Genomic DNA, 22,739 nt, shown 5'->3' with positions numbered 1-22,739 from the left:
AGAGCAGAGTGTGGCAGAAGTAGCAGAGCAGAGTGTGGCAGAAGTAGCAGAGCAGAGTGTGGCAGAAGTAGCAGAGCAGAGTGTGGCAGATGTAGCAGAGCAGAGTGTGGCAGATGTAGCAGAGCAGAGTGTGGCAGGATGGGAGCAGTCCAAGTCAGAATGGGGGCGCAGGATGGGAGCAGCGCATGACAGGATGGGGACGCAGGATGGGAGCAGCGCATGACAGGATGGGGACGCAGGATGGAGCAGCACATACTAGGATGGAGACCATATACCAATATAAATGCTCGCCACCCGGGCGTAGAACGGGTTCAATAGCTAGTAGGTATATAAACAAAACAGACTCTAATATTATGATTTTCAATAAAAAATAAATATTTATAAACAAAGACATGAGTTCAAGAATTACAATGTTTAAAACTTCCAAAAAAGCACATGCCTGTGAAGTAAAAACCATGAAAACATTTTACAAGAAAACATTAACTAGCAACATTTCTTAGGAAATCCATTGAAGAAATATCTCCTCCTGTCCATCAGAAAATAAAATGTGTTGAATAGTTCAGTCTCCTCTGGCAATGAGATCCTCAATATAAGCGTCCAACTCGTCGTCTGTATTTATATCAATATCCTAGAAAGAAAAAATAATTTTACAAGATGACCTTTGAAATAAGACAAATAATTTTCTGCAGATTGAACGTTTGCTCAGCACACATGTGGTACTCTGACATGTGAATGGGCTTCAAATTAGATGGCTGCTGTTGAATATTCATTAGGGTCCATCAGTGTTGTACTACATCTTCATGATGCAAGCAGACTGACTTCTAATGTGACCTCACAAACACTGCGGTGACTTAACCCTGCTGTTCTGTTGGTCAAAAATGACCGACTTTGAACTTCAATATTCTTTAAAATATTCAAGATGCGGCTCTGAAACCCGTGGCCGACCGACCCATCCTCATTTAAGTCAATCAACCACAAGTTTCAGAACCGCATCTTGAACACCCCAAAAAATACCAAAGTTCAAAATAGGTCTCCCCAGACCGAACAGAACAGCAGGGTTAAAGCACCACTTCAGAGTTGTTTTTTTGTGTGTGTTTTTATCAGCACTGGAGTAGTGATTCTTTTTCCTGTATATCTACACCATGTTCATCTAGGTCCCCTGACCCCAGTCTTCTACTCACCCTACAACGTTTTCACCTTTTGTCATTGCCTCCCCTCTGATCCCTTGTGACCATAACTTCAGACGGGCTGGAGACCGACTGAAATGGTGGCAACAGAAGAAGACGGAAGACGAACGCAGGCAGGTATGAGAGTGGGGTCAGGACCTTAAATTAGAAGCACCACTTTAACAATAAAATAAAAAATCACTGGAGCAGTGTTTTAAAGAGAACCTTTTGCATTATAATAAAAAAAAAAAAAAAAAAAAAAAAAAGGGCAGTCCCAGACTGGGTGATTTATTTTTTTACTATATATTACTGAGAAAAGTGTGCATAGCACTCGCTCATGTATCCCAAAGGGAGTCAACTTTCTAACAAAAGTCAGGCCTCAATTTAAGGATCCTGCACTTTACAGTAACCCATCACTGCTGCATCATTTACTAAATGATGACAACATACTTTGAGTGGTGGCTGCTCATGCGCCGCTATGTAAATGTTGCAGCAACACTGGATTAGTGCAAAGAAAAAGATCTCAGGCTTTCACAGCGAGAGGGACCGCAGAGGATAATGGGATCCCTCTATGCATGTCAGAATCCCACAACCTGGAAGTTGGGTCATGAGTTTTGCTAGAAAGTTGGGGATATTGGGGAGTGATCTGCAGACTTGTCAATTATTTACATAGAAAAATGATCAACAAAACCCAAGAAAAAAAAACAAAATGAGCACATACACTGTTATTTACATGTACTATTACTATTTACTTACTATATGGTATATACTCATTTTGTTTTTTGCCTTGGGTTTTGTCTGTGAAATGACCAAAGTGTGAACGTGCTCATACACATTGCAAGTATACCATTTTTTCGTTCTGGCTCATTTCTTTGGTTTTGCCATAGAAAAATCACCAGTCTGGGGCTGTTTTTCTGAGATTTTTCTAAGTTATTGATGAAAGTGTGTAGTTCACTGCACAGTAGTGATAATCAAGCGTGCCATGTTCGCCGTGGCTCCATGTCTCGCAGCTGTTTGGCAATCCCTACATGTTTTGTAGCTATCGAACAGGCAGAAAAAAAAGAAGAAAAAAAAAGGAGAGCCCCAGTCTGTTGATCGGTACGCTAGAAAAGGAGTTCTAGGAGAATGTGAGATATATGGCACCGGTGATATCATTCAAACTGCAGCCGTCCTATTCATGTTTCAGGACAGCTGTGCGCTGAAGGAAACACTGAAGGGATGCAGTCCTGTGTCCTTTTAAAGTCACAGCAGATACTACAATGGACAGCCCCATAAACTACACAGAAAAAAATTGTGATCTTGATGATAATGAAAAAGGTATTCTAAAAATATTAATCATTCTAATTCCCATTTAATGTACATCCAGGTGTATTAAGCTGGCTCAGGAGTTGAACGTGCACCATACCCAGCAGATGCCAGCTGTGTTCCACAGTCATCTGCTTCTAACAGCAGCAAATGAAACTAAGCACCCATTGCTGCTGTTAACCCCTTAAATGCCGGTTATTGACCTTTTTATTGACATTTTGCCCTTTCCACCATGATGTGACTGTGGAGTACCGACTAGTTGCCATGGCAGCTAAGGGCCATGCTTCATAAAAGTTTACAATTTTAGCGATCTATTGTAATACAGGGGGAGGTGAAAAGAGGACATCGTTGGCTATTACTTCTGCATATACAAACCCATATGATAAGTACATTGAGATTGTACATCCTTCTGTATTTGGTCATCTAGCTTGCCTAGAAACAGATAAAACTAATTGGCTTAAGCTATAAACTATGAGGTAAATACCTAGATTTTTCTCGTCTTGACTGTGCCTGCAGAGTCTGTCTATACTTTTTCTTCTTCATTATTTTCCACTTGTCTTTTTTCTGTATATCTACATCATTTTATCTAGGTCAAAAGTTTTTTGTTTTTTGTTTTTTAAAGAAAAGAAGGATTTTCCTTCAATAATATTCTTTTATAAAAAAAATCCCTTTCTAACCGAAATGTCTCATTAAATAGGTTGTCTAAACTGAACAATCCTTTTAGTAAGCATTTTAGGGTTATTCCTAACATTACAAATTATCACCCACAGCACACACATTACTCCTCTATTTTTGATGGGATTGCTGGAGATAGTGGAGCGCTATACTTGGGCCATCTCTAGCAATCCTATAAACAATGAATGGATTGCATGGGGTCACAGCAGTTGGATCCCACAGCTATGAACCAATCATCATCCTGTGCATAGGAGGTACTTTTTAAATGTTGCAAATAACCCTTTAAGATGATTACAGGGTGTTTCACTACTGAGAAACCAACACCTGTAATATGTGACAATCTGGTAGCAAGTGTTCAATATCCCTGGGACTCCGTAATCACTGAGCTCAAAGTAGTTTTTCAAAAACCCCAAAACTTCTGGTTTCACCTCTTGAACTTTTTGTAACAGGGACACAATGTTGGTTCTTAGTTTTTGCAGCTTCTCTTCAGCTTCTTTGCTTTTTTTTTCTGCATTGCGCTGCATCTCTTCAGAGGTTTTTGCACGGAGGTCCGCACGGCTCTGATACGAGTTGCACAAGTTCTGCAGGCCCACTTCATATTGCTTAAAATATTCTTTCTGGAAACAAAAAAGTGAGCTGTGTAAAATACAACTGTTATTTTTTAATTTCATGCAGATGAAGTATATAAAATACAGTATTTTGGAATATTTCTAATTAGCATTCCAATGATGCCAGCTCTGCAGCAGCCCATGCTATGCAAGTTCTGGATTCAGCGTTGCAGGTGCCGAATACAGTGACGTGCTATGAGGGATGCCTTAGCCTACCAGTTCCCAGCTGAAACACAGTGCACTGTGTTGTCTCACTGCATCAGGCAATTCTCTTTTGGCTGCAGCGGCCAACACTACCAGTAGCACAAGAACGTGCAGCAATAAAGTTAGTGGGCTCACTGGGGTTTGCCTTTTCTTTCACGTAATCTTCTACATAGATATTTAAACCAAATTGTAGAAAGAAAGTTCTGTGGTGGAAATGTAAGGCACAAAACAAAAGGACAAAAAAGACTGTCTATCCAAAGATTCTTACAATGGTTATGGAAAGTTTGTTAACCCTTCAGAAATTTACCAATTTCTAGCATAAATTTAACCTAAAACTTCAATCAGATTTTCTCACGAGTCCTAGGAAAATAATCCAATATCACGACTGAGTGACAACATGTGAACCTTAACCATTCGCAACATCTGCCGTACATGTACGGCATCGTGGGAGGTGCGTTCCCGCAAACTGCTGTACATGTACGGCATAACGATCACTTCCTCACTGAGAGCACCGGCGCAATCAAAAGCCATCAGTGCCATATGAAAGCTGACACCCTGTAGCAACACCCACAATCGGTGCCGATCAAGCCCATTTAACCCCTATGATGCACCTTTTAATCTGCTCCAATCAGCACGACGCAATTGTGATCAGGTTCTGCCGATGGTTCCCATGGTGAACATATTCATGTAAAAAATAAAGAATAAAAATAAGGATATACTCACCCCTCCGACGGACCCTGGCTCTCAGCGCTGCAAGAGTCTTCCTCCGTTCCTAAGAATGCAGTGAGTGAAGGACCTTCGATGACGTCGCGGTCACGCGACCGCTCACGTGACGTCATCGAAGGTCCTTCACTCACTGCATTCTTAGGAACGGAAGCAGACGCTTGCAGCGCTGAGAGCCAGGGTCCGTCGGAGGGGTGAGTATATCCTTATTTATTCTTTATTTTTTACATGAATAAGGATCCCAGGGCCTGAAGGAGTCTCCTCTCCTTCAGACCCTGGGAACCATCCAGGATCGCTCCGTGCACCCGTACCCGGCGTATAAGACGACCCCCGACTTTTGGGACAATTTTTAGGGGTTAAAAAGTCGTCTTATACGTCGGAAAATACGATATATATATATATATATATATATATCTATCTATATCTATATATATCTATATAGATGGATATCCATCCATCCATATATATTGATATCTCTATATATATTGATATCTCTCTCTCTCTCTATATATATAGATGGATAGATATATATATCTCTATCTCTATCTCCATCTATCTTTCCATACATACATACATACATATATTGATATCTATATAGATAGATGGATGGATAGATATATCTATCTCTATATATATATCTATATCTATCTATATCTATCTCTATATATATATCTATATCTATCTATCTATCTATCTATCTCTATCTATATCTCTCTATCTATCTATCTATAATTGTCTAAGGGTTTTTCCGTCTGTGTCTTTCTGTCTGTCCTGGAAATCCCACGTCTCTGATTGGTCGAGGCAGCCAGCGACGATGATGTCATAAAGGACGTAGACATCCTGCGTCTGATTGGTCGAGGCCTGGCGGTGGGCACAGCGACGATGATGTCATAGAGGACGTAAACATACAGGACGTAGACATCTATATATATATATAATTGTCTAAGGGTTTTTCCGTCTGTCTGTCTGTCCTGGAAATCCAGCGTCTGATTGGTCGAGGCCGCCAGGCCTCGACCAATCAGCGACGGGCACAGCATGGCGACGATGATGTCATAAAGGTTGCCTCGACCAATCAGCGACGGGCACAGTCTGCCGCGAATTCGCCTCGACCAATCAGCGACGGGCACAGTATCGACGTAGATGTCATAATGGTTGCCATGGCGACGATGATGTCATAAATGTTGCCTCGACCAATCGACGACGGGCACAGTCTGCCGCGAATTCTGGAATCATCATTGACCATATACTACGGGGACATGCATATTCTAGAATACCCGATGCGTTAGATTGTGGCCCGATTCTAACGAATCGGGTATTCTAGAATATGCATGTCCCCGTAGTATATGGACAATGATGATTCCAGAATTCGCGGCAGACATCATCGTCGCCATGGCAACCATTATGACAGCATCGTCGCTGTGCCCATCGCTGATTGGTCGAGGCCTAGCAGCCTCGACCAATCAGAGACGCGGGATTTCCAGGACAGACAGACAGAGACAGAAAGACAGACGGAAAAACCCTTAGACAATTATATATATAGATAATTGTCTAAGGGTTTTTCCGTCCGTCTGTCTGTCCTGGAAATCCCGGCTCTCTGATTGGTTGAGGCCGCCAGGCCAGGCCGCGGGATGTCTACGTCCTTTATGACATCATCGTTGCTGTGCCCGTCGCTGATTGGTCAAGGCCGCCAGGCCAGGCCGCGGGATGTCTACGTCCTTATGACATCATCGTCGCTGTGCCCGTCGCTGATTGGTCGAGGCCTGGCGGCCTCGACCAATCAGACGCGGGATTTCTACGTCGATACTGTGCCCGTCGCTGATTGGTCGAGGCCTGGCGGCCTCGACCAATCAGACGCGGGATTTCCAGGACAGACAGACAGACAGACGGAAAAACCCTTAGACAATTATATATATATACACACACACACACACACACGGTGCAGAGCATTATATATGGGGCACAGCTTTATATGGAGCATCTATGGGGCCATAATGAACGGTGCAGAGCATTATATATGGCACAGCTTTATATGGAGCATCTATGGGGCAATAATGAACGATATGGAGCATTATATATGGCACAGCTTTATATGGAGCATCTTATGGGGCAATAATGAACGGTATGAAGCATCTATTTTTATTTTTGAAATTCACCGGTAGCTGCTGCATTTCCTACCCTAGGCTTATACTCGAGTCAATAAGTTTTCCCAGTTTTTTGTGGCAAAATTAGGGGGGGGGGGGGGGGGGTCGGCTTATACTCGGGTCAGCTTATACTCGAGTATACTAAAGAAAAAAGAGGAGAACAGGCAGCCATATGGTCCCATAAAAGATAACACTTTATTAGAAAACATTAAAACAACACCATACACAGAACAGGGGTACAGTAGGGGATGCAGATGCATCCAAATGGCAATGCAAAAAAACAGACCAAAACCAGATCCAAAGACCGTGCTGCTATGTTAATATAGTGTTACACACCATCTCCCCACATGATAAAATGAACAGTACATAGTCCAGCAGATATAGGGCAAGTGCCCTCATATAGGGGATACACAGTAGGAGTTACGCATCTATCAGCGTATTATCCATTTAGCATATTTTACCTATGGTATTTTCACCTTACTCTATCATCATTTGAGTCTATAATATGCTGGCTTCAATGTTATTATGTTATACTCGAGTATATACGGTATATATCTCAAATGTTGTATTGCTGTAATCGTACTGACCCAAAGAATAAAGCTGCATTATCAATTTTACCACACGGTGTATAGCATAAACCCCCCCCCCCCCCCAAAAAAAAAATGCATAAATTGCTGATTTTTGTTCATTCTGAGTCCCTAAAATCAGAATAGAAATCGATCAAAAAAATATTGCGAGCCCAAAAATGGTACCAATAAAAATAAGCCCTCACATCATGGCAGAAATCTAGAAAAAAAGATGATCAAAATATGGCTATGCAAAAAAAAAAAAAAAACCCCAACAAAACATTTTCTAATGTGGAAAAGCAGCCAAACGTGAAAAACAGGATTTTTGGTTGTTTACTGTAAAATCTGTTTCTCGGAGCCTTCATTGGGGGGCACAGGAACCATGGTCTATGCTGCTGCCACTAGGAGGCTGGCACTATGCATAAAAAAAGTTAGCTCCTCCTCTGCAGTGTACACCCCACCGACAGGAAGTAGGATATTCAGTTAGTGAGAAAGCAGTAGAAGCAACAAGATAGAAACAAAAAAACAGACAACTCAAACCACACTGCTCAAAAAAAATAAAGGGAACAGTAAAATCCCACATCCTAGATATCACTGAATGAAATATTCCAGTTGTAAATCTTTATTCATTATATAGTGAATGTGTTGAGAACAATAAAACCTAAAAATGATCAACGTAAAACAACTAATATCCCACGGAGGTCTGGAGTTGGAAGGATGCTCAAAATCAAAGTGGAAAATGAAGTTACAGGCTGATCCAACTTCAGAGACAAGGAAATTATGCTCGGCAGTGTGTGTGGCGTTCATGTGCCTGTATGACCTCCCTACAACGCCTAGGCATGCTCCTGATGAGGCGGCAGATGGTCTACTGAGGGATCTCCTCCCAGACCTGGACTAAAGCATCCGCCAACTCCTGGACAGTCTGTGGTGCATCGTGACGTTGGTGGATGGTGCGAGACATGATGTCCCAGATGTGTTCAAATCTGATTCAGGTCTGGGGAACGGGCGGGCCAGTCCATAGCTTCAATGCCTTCATCTTGCAGCAACTGCTGACACTCCAGCCACATGAAGTCCTGCATTAGGAGGAACCCAGGGCCAAATGCACCAGCATATGATCACACAAGGTGCTGAGGATCTCATCTTTGTACCTAATGGCAGTCAGGCTACGTTTGACGAGCACATGGAGGGCTGTGCGGCATTCCAAAGAAATGCCACCCCACACCATTAATGACCCTCTGCCACACAGGTCATGCTGAATGATGTTGTAGGCAGCAGATCGCTCTCCACAGCGTCTCCAGACTGTCACGTCTGTCACATGTGCTCACTGTGAACCTGCTTTCATCTGTGAAGAGCACAGGGCACCAGTGGCGAATTTGCCAATCCTGGTGTTCTGTGGCAACTGCCAAGCGTCCTGCACGGTGTTAGGCTGTGAGCACAACCCCCATCTGTGGACGTCAGGCACTCAGACCATCCTCATGGAGTTGGTTTCTGCAAACACATGCACATTTGTGGCCTGCTGGAGGTCATTTTGCAGGGCTCTGGCAGTGCTCCTCCTGTTCCTCCTTGCACAAAGGCTGAGGTAGCGGTCCTGCTGCTGGGTTGTTGCCCTCCTACGGCCCCCTTCACGTCTCCTGGTGTACTGGCCTGTCTTTTGGTAGCGCCTCCAGCCTCTGGACACTACGCTGACACAGCAAACCTTCTTGCCAGAGCTCACATTGATGTACCATCCGGGATGAGCTGCACTACATAAGCCACTTGTGTGGGTTGTAGAGTCCGTCTCATGCTTCCACGAGTGTGAAAGCACAACCTACATTCAAAAGTGACCAAATAATCAGGCAAAAAGCATTGGTACTGAAATGTGGTCTGTGGTCCCCACCTGACCACTCCTTTATTGAGTGTGTCTTGATTATAAGGCAATAATTTCCATCTGTTGTCTATTCAATTTGCACAACAACATGTGAAATTGATTGTCAAACAGTGTTGCTTCCTAAGTGGACCGTTTGATTTCACAGAAGTTTGAATTACTTGGGAGTTATATTCTGTTTAAGTGTTTTTTTGAGCAGTGTATAACAATATAACAGAAAAAGAGCTGATAAACATGGGAGGGTGCTGTGTCCCCCAATGAAGGCTCCAAGAAATAGATTTTACGATAAGCAACCAAAAATCCTGTTTTCTCTATCGCTTCATTGGGGGACACAGGAACCTGGGATGTCCTAAAGCAGTCCCCGAGGAGGGAAACCGTAGAAACTCTGTTTAGGTTGGAGAACTCACCATTGCCGGCTGCAAGATCCTTCTACCAAGGCTGGAGTCCGCTGAAGCGTAGGTATGGCTCCTATAAAATTTGGCAAACATGAATGGAAGACCAGGTTGCCGCCTTGCAAAGTTGCAGGGCAGATGCCCTATGTTGTACTGCCCACTGCCCGAGTAGAGTAAGCCTTAATCCCAGGGGGAGGCACTCTGCTCTTGACCCGGTAAGCCTCCAAAATTGCAGTTCTGATCCAGTGGGCAATCGTAGTCTTGGAGGCTGGCAAGCCTCTCCGTGCACTTTCTGGAATGATGAAAAGAGAATCAGTCTTCCTAAAGGGGGCGGTCCTTGCCAGATAGACCCGCACCGCCCTGACCAGGTGTAACCTGTTCAAAGAACACTCCAGAGGATGAGTCGGAGCAGGACAAAAGGAAGGGAGGACCATTTAGGTGAAAGGCGGACATCACCTTGGGAAGGAAAGAAGGTAGAGGCCACAAAATCACCTTGTCCTGATGAATAACCAAGAAAGGAGGGCGACAGTTCCGAGACACGTCAAATGGAGGTGATGGCCACAAGAAATGCCACCTCCCAAGACAAAAAAGGACACAGAGACCTCTTGGAGAGGTTCAAAGGGAGAGCTCCTCAGGGCCTCCAGAACCAAATTGAGGTCCCAGGGGTTCACGGGTGTCCGGTACGGGGGAGCCACATGCGCTACCCCTTTAAGAAAAGTCGACCTAAGAACTGGAGGATACATTTTTCTGAAAAATAGAAAGCACTGACACGTGACCCTTTAGCGAACTAAGAACCAGACCAGCATCAAGACCCACCTGGAAAAACGCCAAAATGGAAGAGAGAAAAGGACATAGGCGGGATAGGATTAGACTCATACCAGCTGAAATAGGCTTTCCAAGTCTGATAATAAACCCTGGAAGACGACTGCTTCCTAGCCTGGATCATGGTGTGAATCACCCGGTCTGAAAACCTGGACCCTCTCAAAACCGTGTTTTCAACAGCCATGCCATTAAATTGAGCGGCCGAGAATTCTGGTGGCAGTTCCGTCCTTTGGAAAGGAGATCCGGTCTGTCTGGGAGCCTCCAGGGGTTGTCCACGAGAGGATGGACGATCTTTGCGAACCAAGACCTTCTGGGCCAATTCGGTGCTATCAGAATGAACAACACCCCTTCTGCCATGATCATCTTCAACAGCCTGAGAAGAGGGGGAGGGGAGGAAACAGGTAGGGAAGAGCAAACTGTGACCAGGGAATCGCCAGAGCATCGGCGCCCACAACAAGAGGATCGTGGGACCTGGAAACAAACCGTGGAACCTTCCTGTTCAGTCGGGATGCCATGAGGTCCACATCCAGAGCTCCCCATCAACGGCAAATCTGATGAAAGATTTCCTGATGCAGAGACCACTCTCGCCACGAGACCCTTGCGGCTGAGAAAGTCAGCGGCCCACTTGTCCACGCCGGGAATATGCATGGCAGTCCCTCCTTGGTGATTGACATATGCCACCGCCGTGTCATTGTCCATTTGAACTCGGACAGGCAGACCCCTGAGAAGCCTTTCCCAGTGACGGAGAGACAGAAGAATGGCTTTTATCTCGAGGATGTTGATCGCCAGAGAAGATTCTTCCACCTACCAACATCTCTGGACTGTCAGGTGGCGAAAAACCGCACCCCAGCTGTGAAGACTGGCATCTTTCGTCACCACCTGCCAGTGAAAGGGAAGAAAGGACTGACCCTGGAAGATGAGAGGGAATGACAGCCACCAATTGAGAGATTGTTTGACTCGGGGAGAGAGACGATTTGGGGGATCAAGGGAAAGAACAGATCTGTTCCACAGATAGTATGGCCTGCTGAAGTGGTCTTGAATGGAATTGCACAAAAGGAATTGCTTCCGACGCTGCACCATCCGTCCCAGGACCATCATGGCTGAGCGGAAAGATAGAAGCTGAGGGCCCTGTAGAGAGTGAACTCCCTGCTTGAGAATTGCGCTCTTCTCTTTGGGAAGAAAAACCTTTGTCTGGTGGGTGTTGAACAGCATGCCTAGGAAAATGAGGCGCTGAGTCGGAACAAGGCAAGTCTTTGCCCTGTTGACTGGCCATCTGAAATGAGACAGGGTGTCAGAACTATGGCCAGACTTTCCTGGGCCTGAGAAAAACAGCGGTTGCAAGCCCCAATGGCAGGGCGACGAATTGAAAATGGTCCTGCTGCACCAAAAAACGCAGAAATATCTGATGTCCTGGGAAAATAGGGACATGGAGGTAGGTGTCCTGGGTGTCTATGGAACACAGGAATTCCTGCACCTCCATGGAAGCAATTACTGAACGAAGGGACTCCATCCTGAATTGATGCAGGCGGACCAGTTTGTTCAGTAACTTTAGATCCAGGATGGGTCGAACCGCACCATCCTTATTCAAATCTATTTGTGGTGCCGAAGAAGACGCTGTGAACAGTTCCAGGTCTGGGACGGGAACAATGACCCCTGAACTGAGAAAGGAGGCAAGATTGTAAGGGACTTTTAGAAGATACGTCCGCCTGCCAGGCCTTAAGCCAAATGGTCCGATGAATGACCACAATATTGCTGGAAGCCTGAAGCGGCGTTCAGGGAGCCAGATACCATGTACTTCCCCACGTGAGAAATTTAATCTGCCAGGTCGGCCAATTCCTCTGGTCGAGTTCCAGCAAGACGCATCTGTATAGCCCATGCAGCTATGGACTTTGACACCGAAGTAAAGGCAAAGGCCGGGTACAATGTAGAAGCGGCCGCTTCAAAGGCTGACTTTGCGAGAGATTCTACGATCCCATCATTGGAGTCCTTGAGGGATGCTCCATAGGTAAGCAGCAAGACCGTGTTGGTGGACAGTCTTGAGACTGGCGGATCCACAGTTGGAGAGGCCGTCCAGTTAGCAGTGAGCTCAGGAATTTAGGATGCCAAGGAGCTACACTCTTTGGAAGCATCTGGACGGGTTCTCCCTTTCACTGGTAAGAATCTCCTCAAATTCTCTATGTGGGGCAAAAGCCTTGGGAGCTGGTTTTGCCCGTCTTAACAAAACCGCTTGTTCTGTGGGTTCCATAGAGGAGTCCTTAATGCTAAAGGTCTGGTTGACTGCCACAATGAGGCTGTAGACCATGTCTCATTTTAGAGGCTTGGTCAGAATCCAGGTCCGAGTCATCCTCTGATAGCGCATCTGAAAACGCGTCGCCTGACTATGGAGAGGAGGAGCGGAAAGAGGCAGATCGCCGGGGAAGACCAGGGGGAGAGATGGAGCGGAAAGAGGACCGAGAATGGCACGCCTGCCTGGATCTCTTACGGCCTATGTTGGTAGGAGCAGTCGATGAGTTCTGCGACCCACTAGCAATGGCGGAGGCCGAGAGGGGCAATCTGTCAAGAACGGACACCAGGGTTTGCGACACTTTGGTGAGGTCCACCACGGACTGAGACAGAGAGAGGAAGCCCACACTGGGAAAGGGTCATCACGCTCACCTGACAGAAGGGGGCTCCTGAGTGGTGGGCACAGGGGGGATGCATGTCCTGCGTACCCGATGTTAAAGTTAGGTACGCAGGACATATGCAGAAGTAGGCGGACCTAAATGGAAGTGTGAAAGTGGGTGGAGCTTCAGGGAGGAAGTACGCAGCCGTCAGCAAAGCCCCAGTACACAAGTGTGAATGTAGCCTAACCTAGTGCTAGTCGGTGGGGTGTACACTGTAGAGGAGGAGCTAAATTTTTTGTGCATAGTGTCAGCCTCCTAGTGGCAGCAGCATACACCCATGGTTCCTGGATCCCCCAATGAAGCGATAGAGAAAAACAGATATAAATCTGGCATCACTGTAATTGCACCAAACCGAAAAATAAAAGTTGTCTAATCACTTATACCGCACGAGGAATGGTGTAAAAAAAATTAATAAAACAAATTCTTCACCTGCTGTTTTGTTCATTCTGCCTCCCAAAGATCACAGTAAGGTTCGACGCACATTCATCCTGCACTCTGTGCTGAGCACTTTCACCGGAATTTCTGCGTAAATCTCTGAAATATCTGATTCAGACGGAACCCCCGGCAGAAGATTCCCTATAATGAAGCAGATTGAGGCACTCTGGACGCAGTCTGACCTGTGATCCGGCGGGGTCCGTCTTTTTAGGTGAGCATAAAAGTGCCATCAGCCAGAGTTATATGCAACTCTGAAAAGAAAGACAATGCTGTTCAGAGGCCATATGGAGTCCAGAGTAACTCTGCTGCCTCAGTACAGTGAATGGATCCCCTTGGGGGTTTCATCTGAATCACATCACTGAGATTTAAATGGAAACCCTGATGTAAGTGCTCAGCGTAGAGCGCTGATAAATGTGATCCCAAATGTTATGTAAAATGTTCCCACTAAAAGCTTCAACTCAATCCACAAAAAAAGCAAGTCCCCACTCAGGTCTGTCATTTGTCACTGGAAATATAGGGGACTTCAGTGCAAATAGAAATAGATTTCCAGCACAGGAATCCTTTTTCAGTAAAAAATTCTTTTATTTAAACATCTTCAGCGATAAACAACATCATGGGGACCCCCCATAGGCCGGATGCATTTCGGACCCAGTAAAAACCTCATTCAAATGCCTACACCTGTGGTAGTCAGCCACTGATCTCCAAGCAAGGATGGTCTCAGGTAGATCTTGGAGAGCGAAGTTTTCTTTTCCCTTTGCTATGTTAGGGGACTTCATTGTTACTGGTAGCACAAAGGCTCTGGAAAAGCGCTATAGCTCATTGCCCCCAAAAAGAAATCCAGTGAATTCTGTGCTCTGAAATTCAAATGCTCCCCCCTCCCTTCTGAGCCCCAGTGTGCCTAAACATTTAGCATCCACATGTTTGGCATTTCTGTAGTGAAGAGAGCCTGCTTAAGTTTACACAGTCCATGTCTCCAGAAGCACAAAGTGCGCAGAATGTGCAGGCACTACAGTGGCAGATTTGCAATTCACCCAGCAACATTCACTGCTGCTTGTTTCTGGCAAACATCCACAGAGTAAAAATCATCACTACACCTGTAGATAAAATCCCAGAGGGATCTATCGTAATTTCCAAAATGGGGTCGCTTGATATGGGATGAGGTATTCTGCTTTTCTAGCACTTCAGAGCTCTGTATATGAAATTCACAAACTATTCTATGATAATTTGTTCTCCAAGAGGTGAATGGCGCTCCTTCCCTTCCAAGCCTTGCCGTGTGGCCAAGCAGTACTGTATAGTCAGATATGGAAATTGTCACGTTCAGCAAAAATTGTATGAAAAATTTGGGTACCATTTTTGCCTATTTTTTTGCCAATGTGAAAATGTAAAATCTGGTTCTAATGCATAATTTTTCATAATTATTCTTTCGTCACGGCCCAATTGTAGAAAATTCTGTGACACCTTTGGTGTCAATATGATCACTGCACCCCTAGATTAATTCATTGAGAGGTGTAGCTTGTAAAATGGAGTTACTTATGGGGGAGGGGAGGGTTCTGCTCTTCTGGCACCTCAGGGGCTCTACCAATGTGACATGGCACCCTCAAACCATTCCAGCAAAATCTACAATAGAATAAAATTCTATCCCTTCTGAGCTTTTCACTGCGCCTCAAAAGTAGTTTTCAACCACATATGGGGTACTCAGAAGAAATTTAATAAATTCTACCATTCAATTTCTGCTATTACCCCTTTTGAAAATTGAAAAAAAAAAATGTTAATTTTCCATTGACTCAGCAAATTTTATACAATTCTGGGAATTTCCAGAGGGTTAAAAATGCTCACTAAACCACTAGATGAATTCCTCAAGAGGTGTAGTTTCCAAAATGTGTCACTTGTGGGATTTCTGCTGTTTTGGCATGTCAGGGGCATGTGACATGGCATGTGACATGTGACATGGCATCCGCAAACTATTCCAGCAAAAATTGTGCTCCAGAATTCAATTGGCGCTCCTTCCCTTCCAAGCCCTGTACCCAAACAGTAGTTTTCCACCACATATGGGGTATCAGTATACTCAGGGAAAAACTGCACAACAAATTGTATGGTCCATTTTCTCCTGTTCCCCTTCTGAAAATAAAATATTTGGGACTAAAGCAACATTTTTGTCCTAAAAATGCAAACGTGACATGATGTACCCCATCTATTCCAGCCAGTTTTGCGCTCCAAAAGTCAAATGGTTCCCCTTCCCTTCTGAGCTCTGCCATGCGCCCAAACAGTAGTATTCCTCCATATATGGTGTATTGCTGTACTCCGGAGAAATTACACAACAAATTCTACTTCCGTGTGCGAGTCCCTTGAGCTGTGAACCAGATATGTGATGTCACCGAACAGAGAATGGCCGCATCGGAACTCTGTACCTCTGTGCAGTGACGTCACGCCCCAACGCTCCTGGCAGATTCAGGGACGCCTCTGGCCAGAGTGCCCTGCATACCTGGTTCACAGCACAAGAGACACATGGGATGACGCTTCTGCAACACATCTATTCAATACACAAATGTTGCATTAAATACTGAGTGACATTCAGTCTACACAGAAACAGATCCAGCTGTACAGACTAGGATCTTCGCTTTACTTGTGAGGGGGGGTTTAGCCCATGAGCATATAAAAAACGTTCAATGTACTTCAACAAAGGAATAGCTAGATGTTGGAGTATATTTAAAAAGAAAAAAAAAAAAGCAGATGGGATGATTGAGACTCTCCAAACTTCATTATCGACAAAAAAAAAAAAAACTGGGTGACGTACACGAGAACAAAAGAACAATGTTACCCGTTTTGTATAATGGTTAATTTATAATCACTCACCAGTGGAAAAGCTATAAGATCCTCAGCATTCATTGTACTTAGTTCACTCTTGGTTATAGGAAAATTGGGTGGTAAAAAATACCGTAAGCAGTTTCTGAAATAAAAATCAAATTACATCATATTGCATGAGAGACGAATTGCTCCACAAACATCCTCCAAGTATTAAAAAAAAAAATGCTTCACGCCAGGGTTTTATGAAATTGTGAAAGGGAGTTAGTCACCCCCAAAACTAAAAATGAACTATTTAGACCTTCCTTGTGATGACTGACAGTATTTGTTTTGGAGCGCTGCCTAAACCAAATCCCTAACCCCGCAAATACTGACACTGCAGCACAGTTTCAGAGAGTGCAGAGGACTGAGGTCTCATCCTGCCTTTGTGTAGTTGCCAATCACTGGACTACAAAGGATCACAAAGCAGATATCAGTCAATACTGACAGAAGATGGAAATGAGAACACGCACAATGTCAGTGTTTGAGCACTCTCACTATCCTCTCCTGTGTGTAGCAGCCACAAGCTGCTATGTGATAATGATTGTAATGAGCAGCCGTTGTACACAAAAGGGGATACGAGGGCACACACGTCAACATAAAGGGGCAGTGCCATACAGTGTCAGTGTGTGTTCCATTCTCCCTCTTCTGTTAGCAGCGGCAGTTTGCTAAACATAGACAAACTAATAAGCAGTAAAGCCCCTCAATTACATTTTATAATATATACACATATACATATACACATATGCATGCATACATACACATTCCGGTAAGATTTTTTTTTATTTTTTTTTATAGGGGCAAGCTATCCTATTTAAATAGTAAAATTTTAGTTTTGGGGTGACAAGACTCCCATTAATGGCATTTCATCCAGTTCCAGCACACGTCCTTTCAATCTTCTCCATGACTAAATAATATCATCCATATTGTCTTCTAACTTCATGGGTGAAGCCTCCCTGCCCTCTCCCCCTGCACACCATGTGAATTAGGGTTTATCCACACATAGTGGTGAATCTGCTACAGTTCCTGCCACATATCAAATGCAGTGTTACATAGGGTGTCACGGTTTCACAAAACCAACAAAAATGCAGCAACTTGGTACTTTGGACAGTATAGCACAAACGCATTGTATGACTATACTCCTATTGTGCATTACTACAGCAGGTAGGTGGCTAGACTTTGTGGTCACATAGGCAGATTGGGCACAACGTGATTACCAACTGGCAAGTTGTTTCAGATATACAAATTGGATGCTCTTTACTCAATGAACTTGGATTTCAAATTAACAATGATGCAAACTGTAAAGTATAAATTAAGCTGTTGGCCTACCGGAGGACTTGAGTTAGTTGTTCCACAGGAGCAAGGCAGGCATTTGGCTCCGTAGTATCTGGTTCTATTCGAGTGTTATCAGAGGTTGAAGGCTCAGACTGTGGTGTATCAGGTCTCTCTTGCTCAGGTGATGGTGGCCTCATGAGTCTGACATCATCACTGTCTTTCTCTACCCTGAAATGACAAATTGATATGTAAGGTGCCAAATTGACAGTAATGAAAATGTTATCGCTGGAAATATCTTTATACTATACTAATAAATACTTGATGAAAAGGATTGCATACCTTTACGACTTATACTCTGCTGAACATAGAATCTTTGCTGCATATCGAAATTACAAATGTCACTAGTAGTGATTTTGCAGCATGCTGACAAGACAGCAAATGACTTATGTCTGTTGCTAGCAAACATCTAAAAGCAAAACATCTTCTAAAGAAACTCACATCCTAATCCTTCTTAAATACTGTCAAAGTTTTCAGATTACTCTAAGTGTTTTATAATATAAATATAAAAATATCATTAATATATACATATATACATGTTGCATAAACTGAAATATTGTATAGGAAACGGTACCATCGATCACGTGGTGTTTTATCTGTTGGCACATAATCAAACTTCACTTTCCAGCGTACACCATGTTTTCCAGCGTCTACACCAGAGACCCGTCCTGTGAACCATTCCTTGTTCACACGCACTTCTACATTCAAGCCTTTATCTACAGGAGAATTTAACGTGTTTTAGTCACAAACAAGGATAAGTGCACAGATTTATGTCTGCAGGCTGATTTAAAAAAAAAAAAAGAAAAGTAAACCATACATAAAAAAAAAAACCCTCGACGTTCTTTTGGAAATGTAATGCTGACTCAATGGCAATGTTCTGGCAGAAAAATGTTTGATCCAAGCTCAGATACATCTTTACATTTTAAACCCTTTAATTAAAGGGAATCTTTCTCCAGGTTTCATCTGAGAGCAGCATAATGCAGGAAGAGACCGCAATTCCAACAATATACAGTATAACTCAGTTTATTGAGTGCAACAGTTGTGACAGTTTTTCAATGTAGCAGAGCTTCAGAAAGCTGCCCCCATCCACAAAACAGCTGCTAATCAGTGAATGTCCTGGTGATGTAAACATTCACTGCATGGAAACAACAGCACAGAGCCCAATAAGTGAGATATTACTGAAATCAGTGTTTCAGCCCCCATTTCCTGCTGCCACCAGATTACATAGTAAAAACCTGCTGACAGGTTCCCTTTAAGGGCAGAGGTCATGTGATCTTCAGTCCACTACAGGTTTTCCAGTATAGACAAGAGGTTAGTCTCTTGGCTTTCAATCCCTCTTACCTGATCCTCTACTCAGTGCTATAAATTTAGTAGCATTCTAAAGGGTGCACGCATGAGGGGTCTGGCACGAGTCCCCCTGCAGCAAAGTATACATGCAGCTAATTATACAGAAGCTGCACTTATTTCAACGGCAGTTAGTAACAGCAGGATTCAGGATCCCACACTTCTTATTACTTGGACCTAGCTTTTCTATTAACCCGTCTTACTCCTTCATGTTTACATATGCCCTTACAGTGTTTGCTCCACTAATCCTCACTCTCCTTCGCTATCCCCAAACCCCATCACCCTCTAACCAAATAATCATCTCCCCTTCCCTCCTCACCTGACCTCCGTCTGCTGACCTGCTCCTCAACCTCAGATCTCCCCTAATAAAACATGCCAGCCTCTCTCTTTCTCCCACCTGCTCTTCCTCGCTTCTGCTGGCGACATTTCTCCCAATCCTGGACCCCCACAGATACTTTCCATTAATTTCCCCTCCTACTGCTCTCCATGTAATATGAATCACTGCAATCTCTCCAAAGTAAAACCCTTGATGCCCACCCCCCTACTCCCTTTCTCTGGAGCACTCTGGAATGCCCACTCCATCTGCAATAAGCTTCATGTGATTCATGACCCCTTTCTCTCTCGCAATCTTGCCTTCTTTGGCTTCACAGACACATGGCTGACACCCTCCGACACAGCCTCCCCTGCTGCGCTGTGTTACGGCGGCCTCCACTTCACCCACACTCCTCATCCCTTTCTACTAAGTGCACCTTTAACCAAATCCCACCTCTACCCTTCCTTATCCTCCCCTCTTTGGAAGTCCACTCTGTCCTCATTTACTCTCCCTCCAATCTCCAAGTGGCCGTCATAAATTGACCTCCGGGCCCAGCCACTGCCTTTACTGACCAACTCTCTACCTGGCTTCTACACTTTCTTTGCACTGACATTCCCACTATCATCATGGGGGACTTCAACATCCCTACTGATACCCTTCAGTCAACAGCCTCCAAACTCCTGTACCTGACCACTGACATCCATATCCTCACTCCACGACACAGACCATGCCACTGCTTTCTACAATGCCACTCTTGCATCAGCTATTGACACGGTCGCCCCTCCCTTTCATGACAGAGTGCGACGTAGCAATAGACAACCATGGCACAATAACATCACAACAGAACTCCGACAAGTGTCCAGGAATGCAGAGCGGCGTTGGAAGAAAACAGATTTGCAAGATTTCACTGCACTCAAACAAGCAACACTCACTTTCATCATTCTACTGAGACTGCCCTGACCAAAATTACTAACGACATACTTACAGCCAAAGCTAACAGACAATACTCTATACTCCTCCTTCTAGACCTGTCCTCTGCTTTCGACACCGTTGACCACTGCCTCCTACTACAGATCCTCTCTACCTTTTACATTAAAGACCTCGCCTTATCCTGGATCTCCTCATACCTTTCCAACTGCACATTCAGTGTCTTCCAGTCCCACACTACCACCTCATCCCACCCTTTCTCTGTTGGAGCCACCCAAGGCTCTGTTCTAGGACCCCTACTCTTCTCAATCTATACACTTGGCCCAGGACAACTCAAAAGTCTCATGGATTCCAGCAGCACCTTTATGCTGTCCAGAATCCTAGAGTGTCCATCAGCCTTATCCTCCTCGATTCCTCAAACTCAATGTGGACAAATCTGAACTCATCATGCTTTCGCCCGTACCGGAAGTCCGCTGCCTCGGAGTAACCCTTGACGCTGCCCTGTCCTTCAAACCACACATCAAAGCTCTTTCCACCTCCTGTCGCCTGCAGCGCAAAAATATTTCCAGAATCCATCCTTTCCTCAACCCTCAATCTACTAAAATGCTTGTGCATGACCTCATCATCTCCCACCTTGACTACTGCAACATCCTTTTCTGTGGCCTCCCTGCTAACACACACACACTTCTCCAGTCCATCCTTAACTCTACTGCCCGACTAATTCATCTCTCTCCTCGCTACTACTCTGCTTCTCCCCTCTGCAAATCTCTTCACTGGCTCCCATTCCCTCAGCGTATCCACTTCAAATTACTAATACGGACCTACAAAGCCATCCATAACTTGTCTCCTCCATATATCTCTGAACTAATCTCCGGTCCAAGATCTCCTCTCCTCCATACTTATTCGCTCCTCACATCGCCTCCAAGACTTCACCCGAATAACCCCAATCCTCTGGAATTCTGTGCCCCAACACGTCCGACTATCAACCACATTCGGATCCTTCAGATGGAACCTGAAAACCCACCTCTTCAAGAAAGCTTACAATTGCAATTACCCCGCTGCCTCCTCATCACTACCGGAGCTACCGCCTCACCAATACCGGAGTTGCAGCAACCCCGCAACCTACTGTCTACTTCCCCACCATCCTGTAAAATGTAAGCCCGCAAGCGCAGGGTCCTCTCCACTCTGTATCAGTCTGTCATTGTTAGTTTGCCTACTGTAAGTGATGTCTCATTTGTATGTAACCCCTTCTCATATACAGCACCATGGAATCAATGGTGCTATATACATAAATAATAATAACAATAGTCTCTGACTTCCAGTAAACTGCCAGATTAAATTATCTTTGAAATCCCCTCTGGTAGCTTTCACACTTTCCAGCTCCACCAAGCTCACCACACAGGGCAGAAATTAATTCATCATCACTTTTTGCCTAAGGGACCATGAAGGCAGTGATGAGTGACTTCAATAAATAGGGACAAGGGATTACAGCTAAGTATTCTTTTCAAGTAGCAAGTTCATATCTACTATATACACTGCTCAAAAAATAAAAGAAAACACAAACAGAATATAATTCCAAGTAAATCAAACTTTTGTGAAATCAAACTGTCCACTTAGGAAGCAACACTTTGACAACCAATTTCACAAGCTGTTGTGCAAATGGAATGGACAACAGATGGAAATTATTGGCAATTATCAAGGCACACTCAATAAAGGAGTGGTTCTGGAGGTGGGGACCACAAACCACATCTCAGTACGAATGCTTTCTGGCTGATGTTTTGGTCAATTTTGAATGTTGGTTGCGCTTTCACAATCGTGGTAGCATGAAACTGACTCTACAACCCACACAAGTGGCTCATGTAGTGCAGCTCATCCAGGATGGCACATCAATGCAAGCTGTGGCAAGAAGGTTTGCTGTGTCTGTCAGCGTAGTGTCCAGAGGCTGGAAGCGCTACTAGGAGACAGGCCAGTACACCAGGAGATGTGGAGGGAGCCGTAGGAGGGCAACAACCCAGCAGCAGGACCGCTACCTCAGCCCTTGTGCAAGGAGGAACAGGAGCACTGCCAGAGCCCTGCAAAATGACCTCCAGCAGGCCACAAATGTGCATGTGTCTGCACAAACTGTTAGAAACCGACTCCATGAGGATGGTGAGTGCCCGTCGTCCACAGATGGGGGTTGGGCTCACAGCCCAACACCGTGCAGGACGCTTGGCATTTGCCACAGAACACCAGGATTGGCAAATTCGCCACTGGCGCCCTGTGCTCTTCACAGATGAAAGCAGGTTCACACTGAGCACATGTGACAGACGTGACAGTCTGGAGACGCCGTGGAGAGCGATCTGCTGCCTACAACATCCTTCAGCATGACCGGTTTGGCAGTGGGTCAGTAATGTGGGGTGGCATTTCTTCGGAGGGCCG

General features: G+C 44.7%; 1 protein-coding gene across 4 annotated transcripts in view; it reads right to left on the bottom strand.

The window, feature by feature from the left end:
• Nucleotides 1–351: 351 nt before the first annotated feature.
• MORC2 (MORC family CW-type zinc finger 2) overlaps nucleotides 352–22,739 on the bottom strand; it is a 200,292-nt gene continuing 177,904 nt past the window's right edge. For all 4 annotated transcript variants that reach the window (XM_069760271.1, XM_069760281.1, XM_069760277.1 and 1 more), the window contains exons 23-27: nucleotides 18,312–18,453; nucleotides 17,735–17,908; nucleotides 16,418–16,511; nucleotides 3,575–3,763; nucleotides 352–628 (exon numbers count right to left, since the gene is read on the bottom strand). In XM_069760271.1, coding sequence (XP_069616372.1) covers nucleotides 560–628; nucleotides 3,575–3,763; nucleotides 16,418–16,511; nucleotides 17,735–17,908; nucleotides 18,312–18,453 — 668 coding nt within the window. In that variant the 3' untranslated portion in view covers nucleotides 352–559. The remainder of the gene's footprint in view (nucleotides 629–3,574; nucleotides 3,764–16,417; nucleotides 16,512–17,734; nucleotides 17,909–18,311; nucleotides 18,454–22,739) is intronic.

This window comes from Ranitomeya imitator, chromosome 1 (assembly GCF_032444005.1).
Source record: "Ranitomeya imitator isolate aRanImi1 chromosome 1, aRanImi1.pri, whole genome shotgun sequence".
Taxonomy (NCBI): domain Eukaryota; kingdom Metazoa; phylum Chordata; class Amphibia; order Anura; family Dendrobatidae; genus Ranitomeya; species Ranitomeya imitator.
Note: the sequence above shows the minus strand (reverse complement) of the source record. Positions and strands in the feature narration are given on the sequence as shown.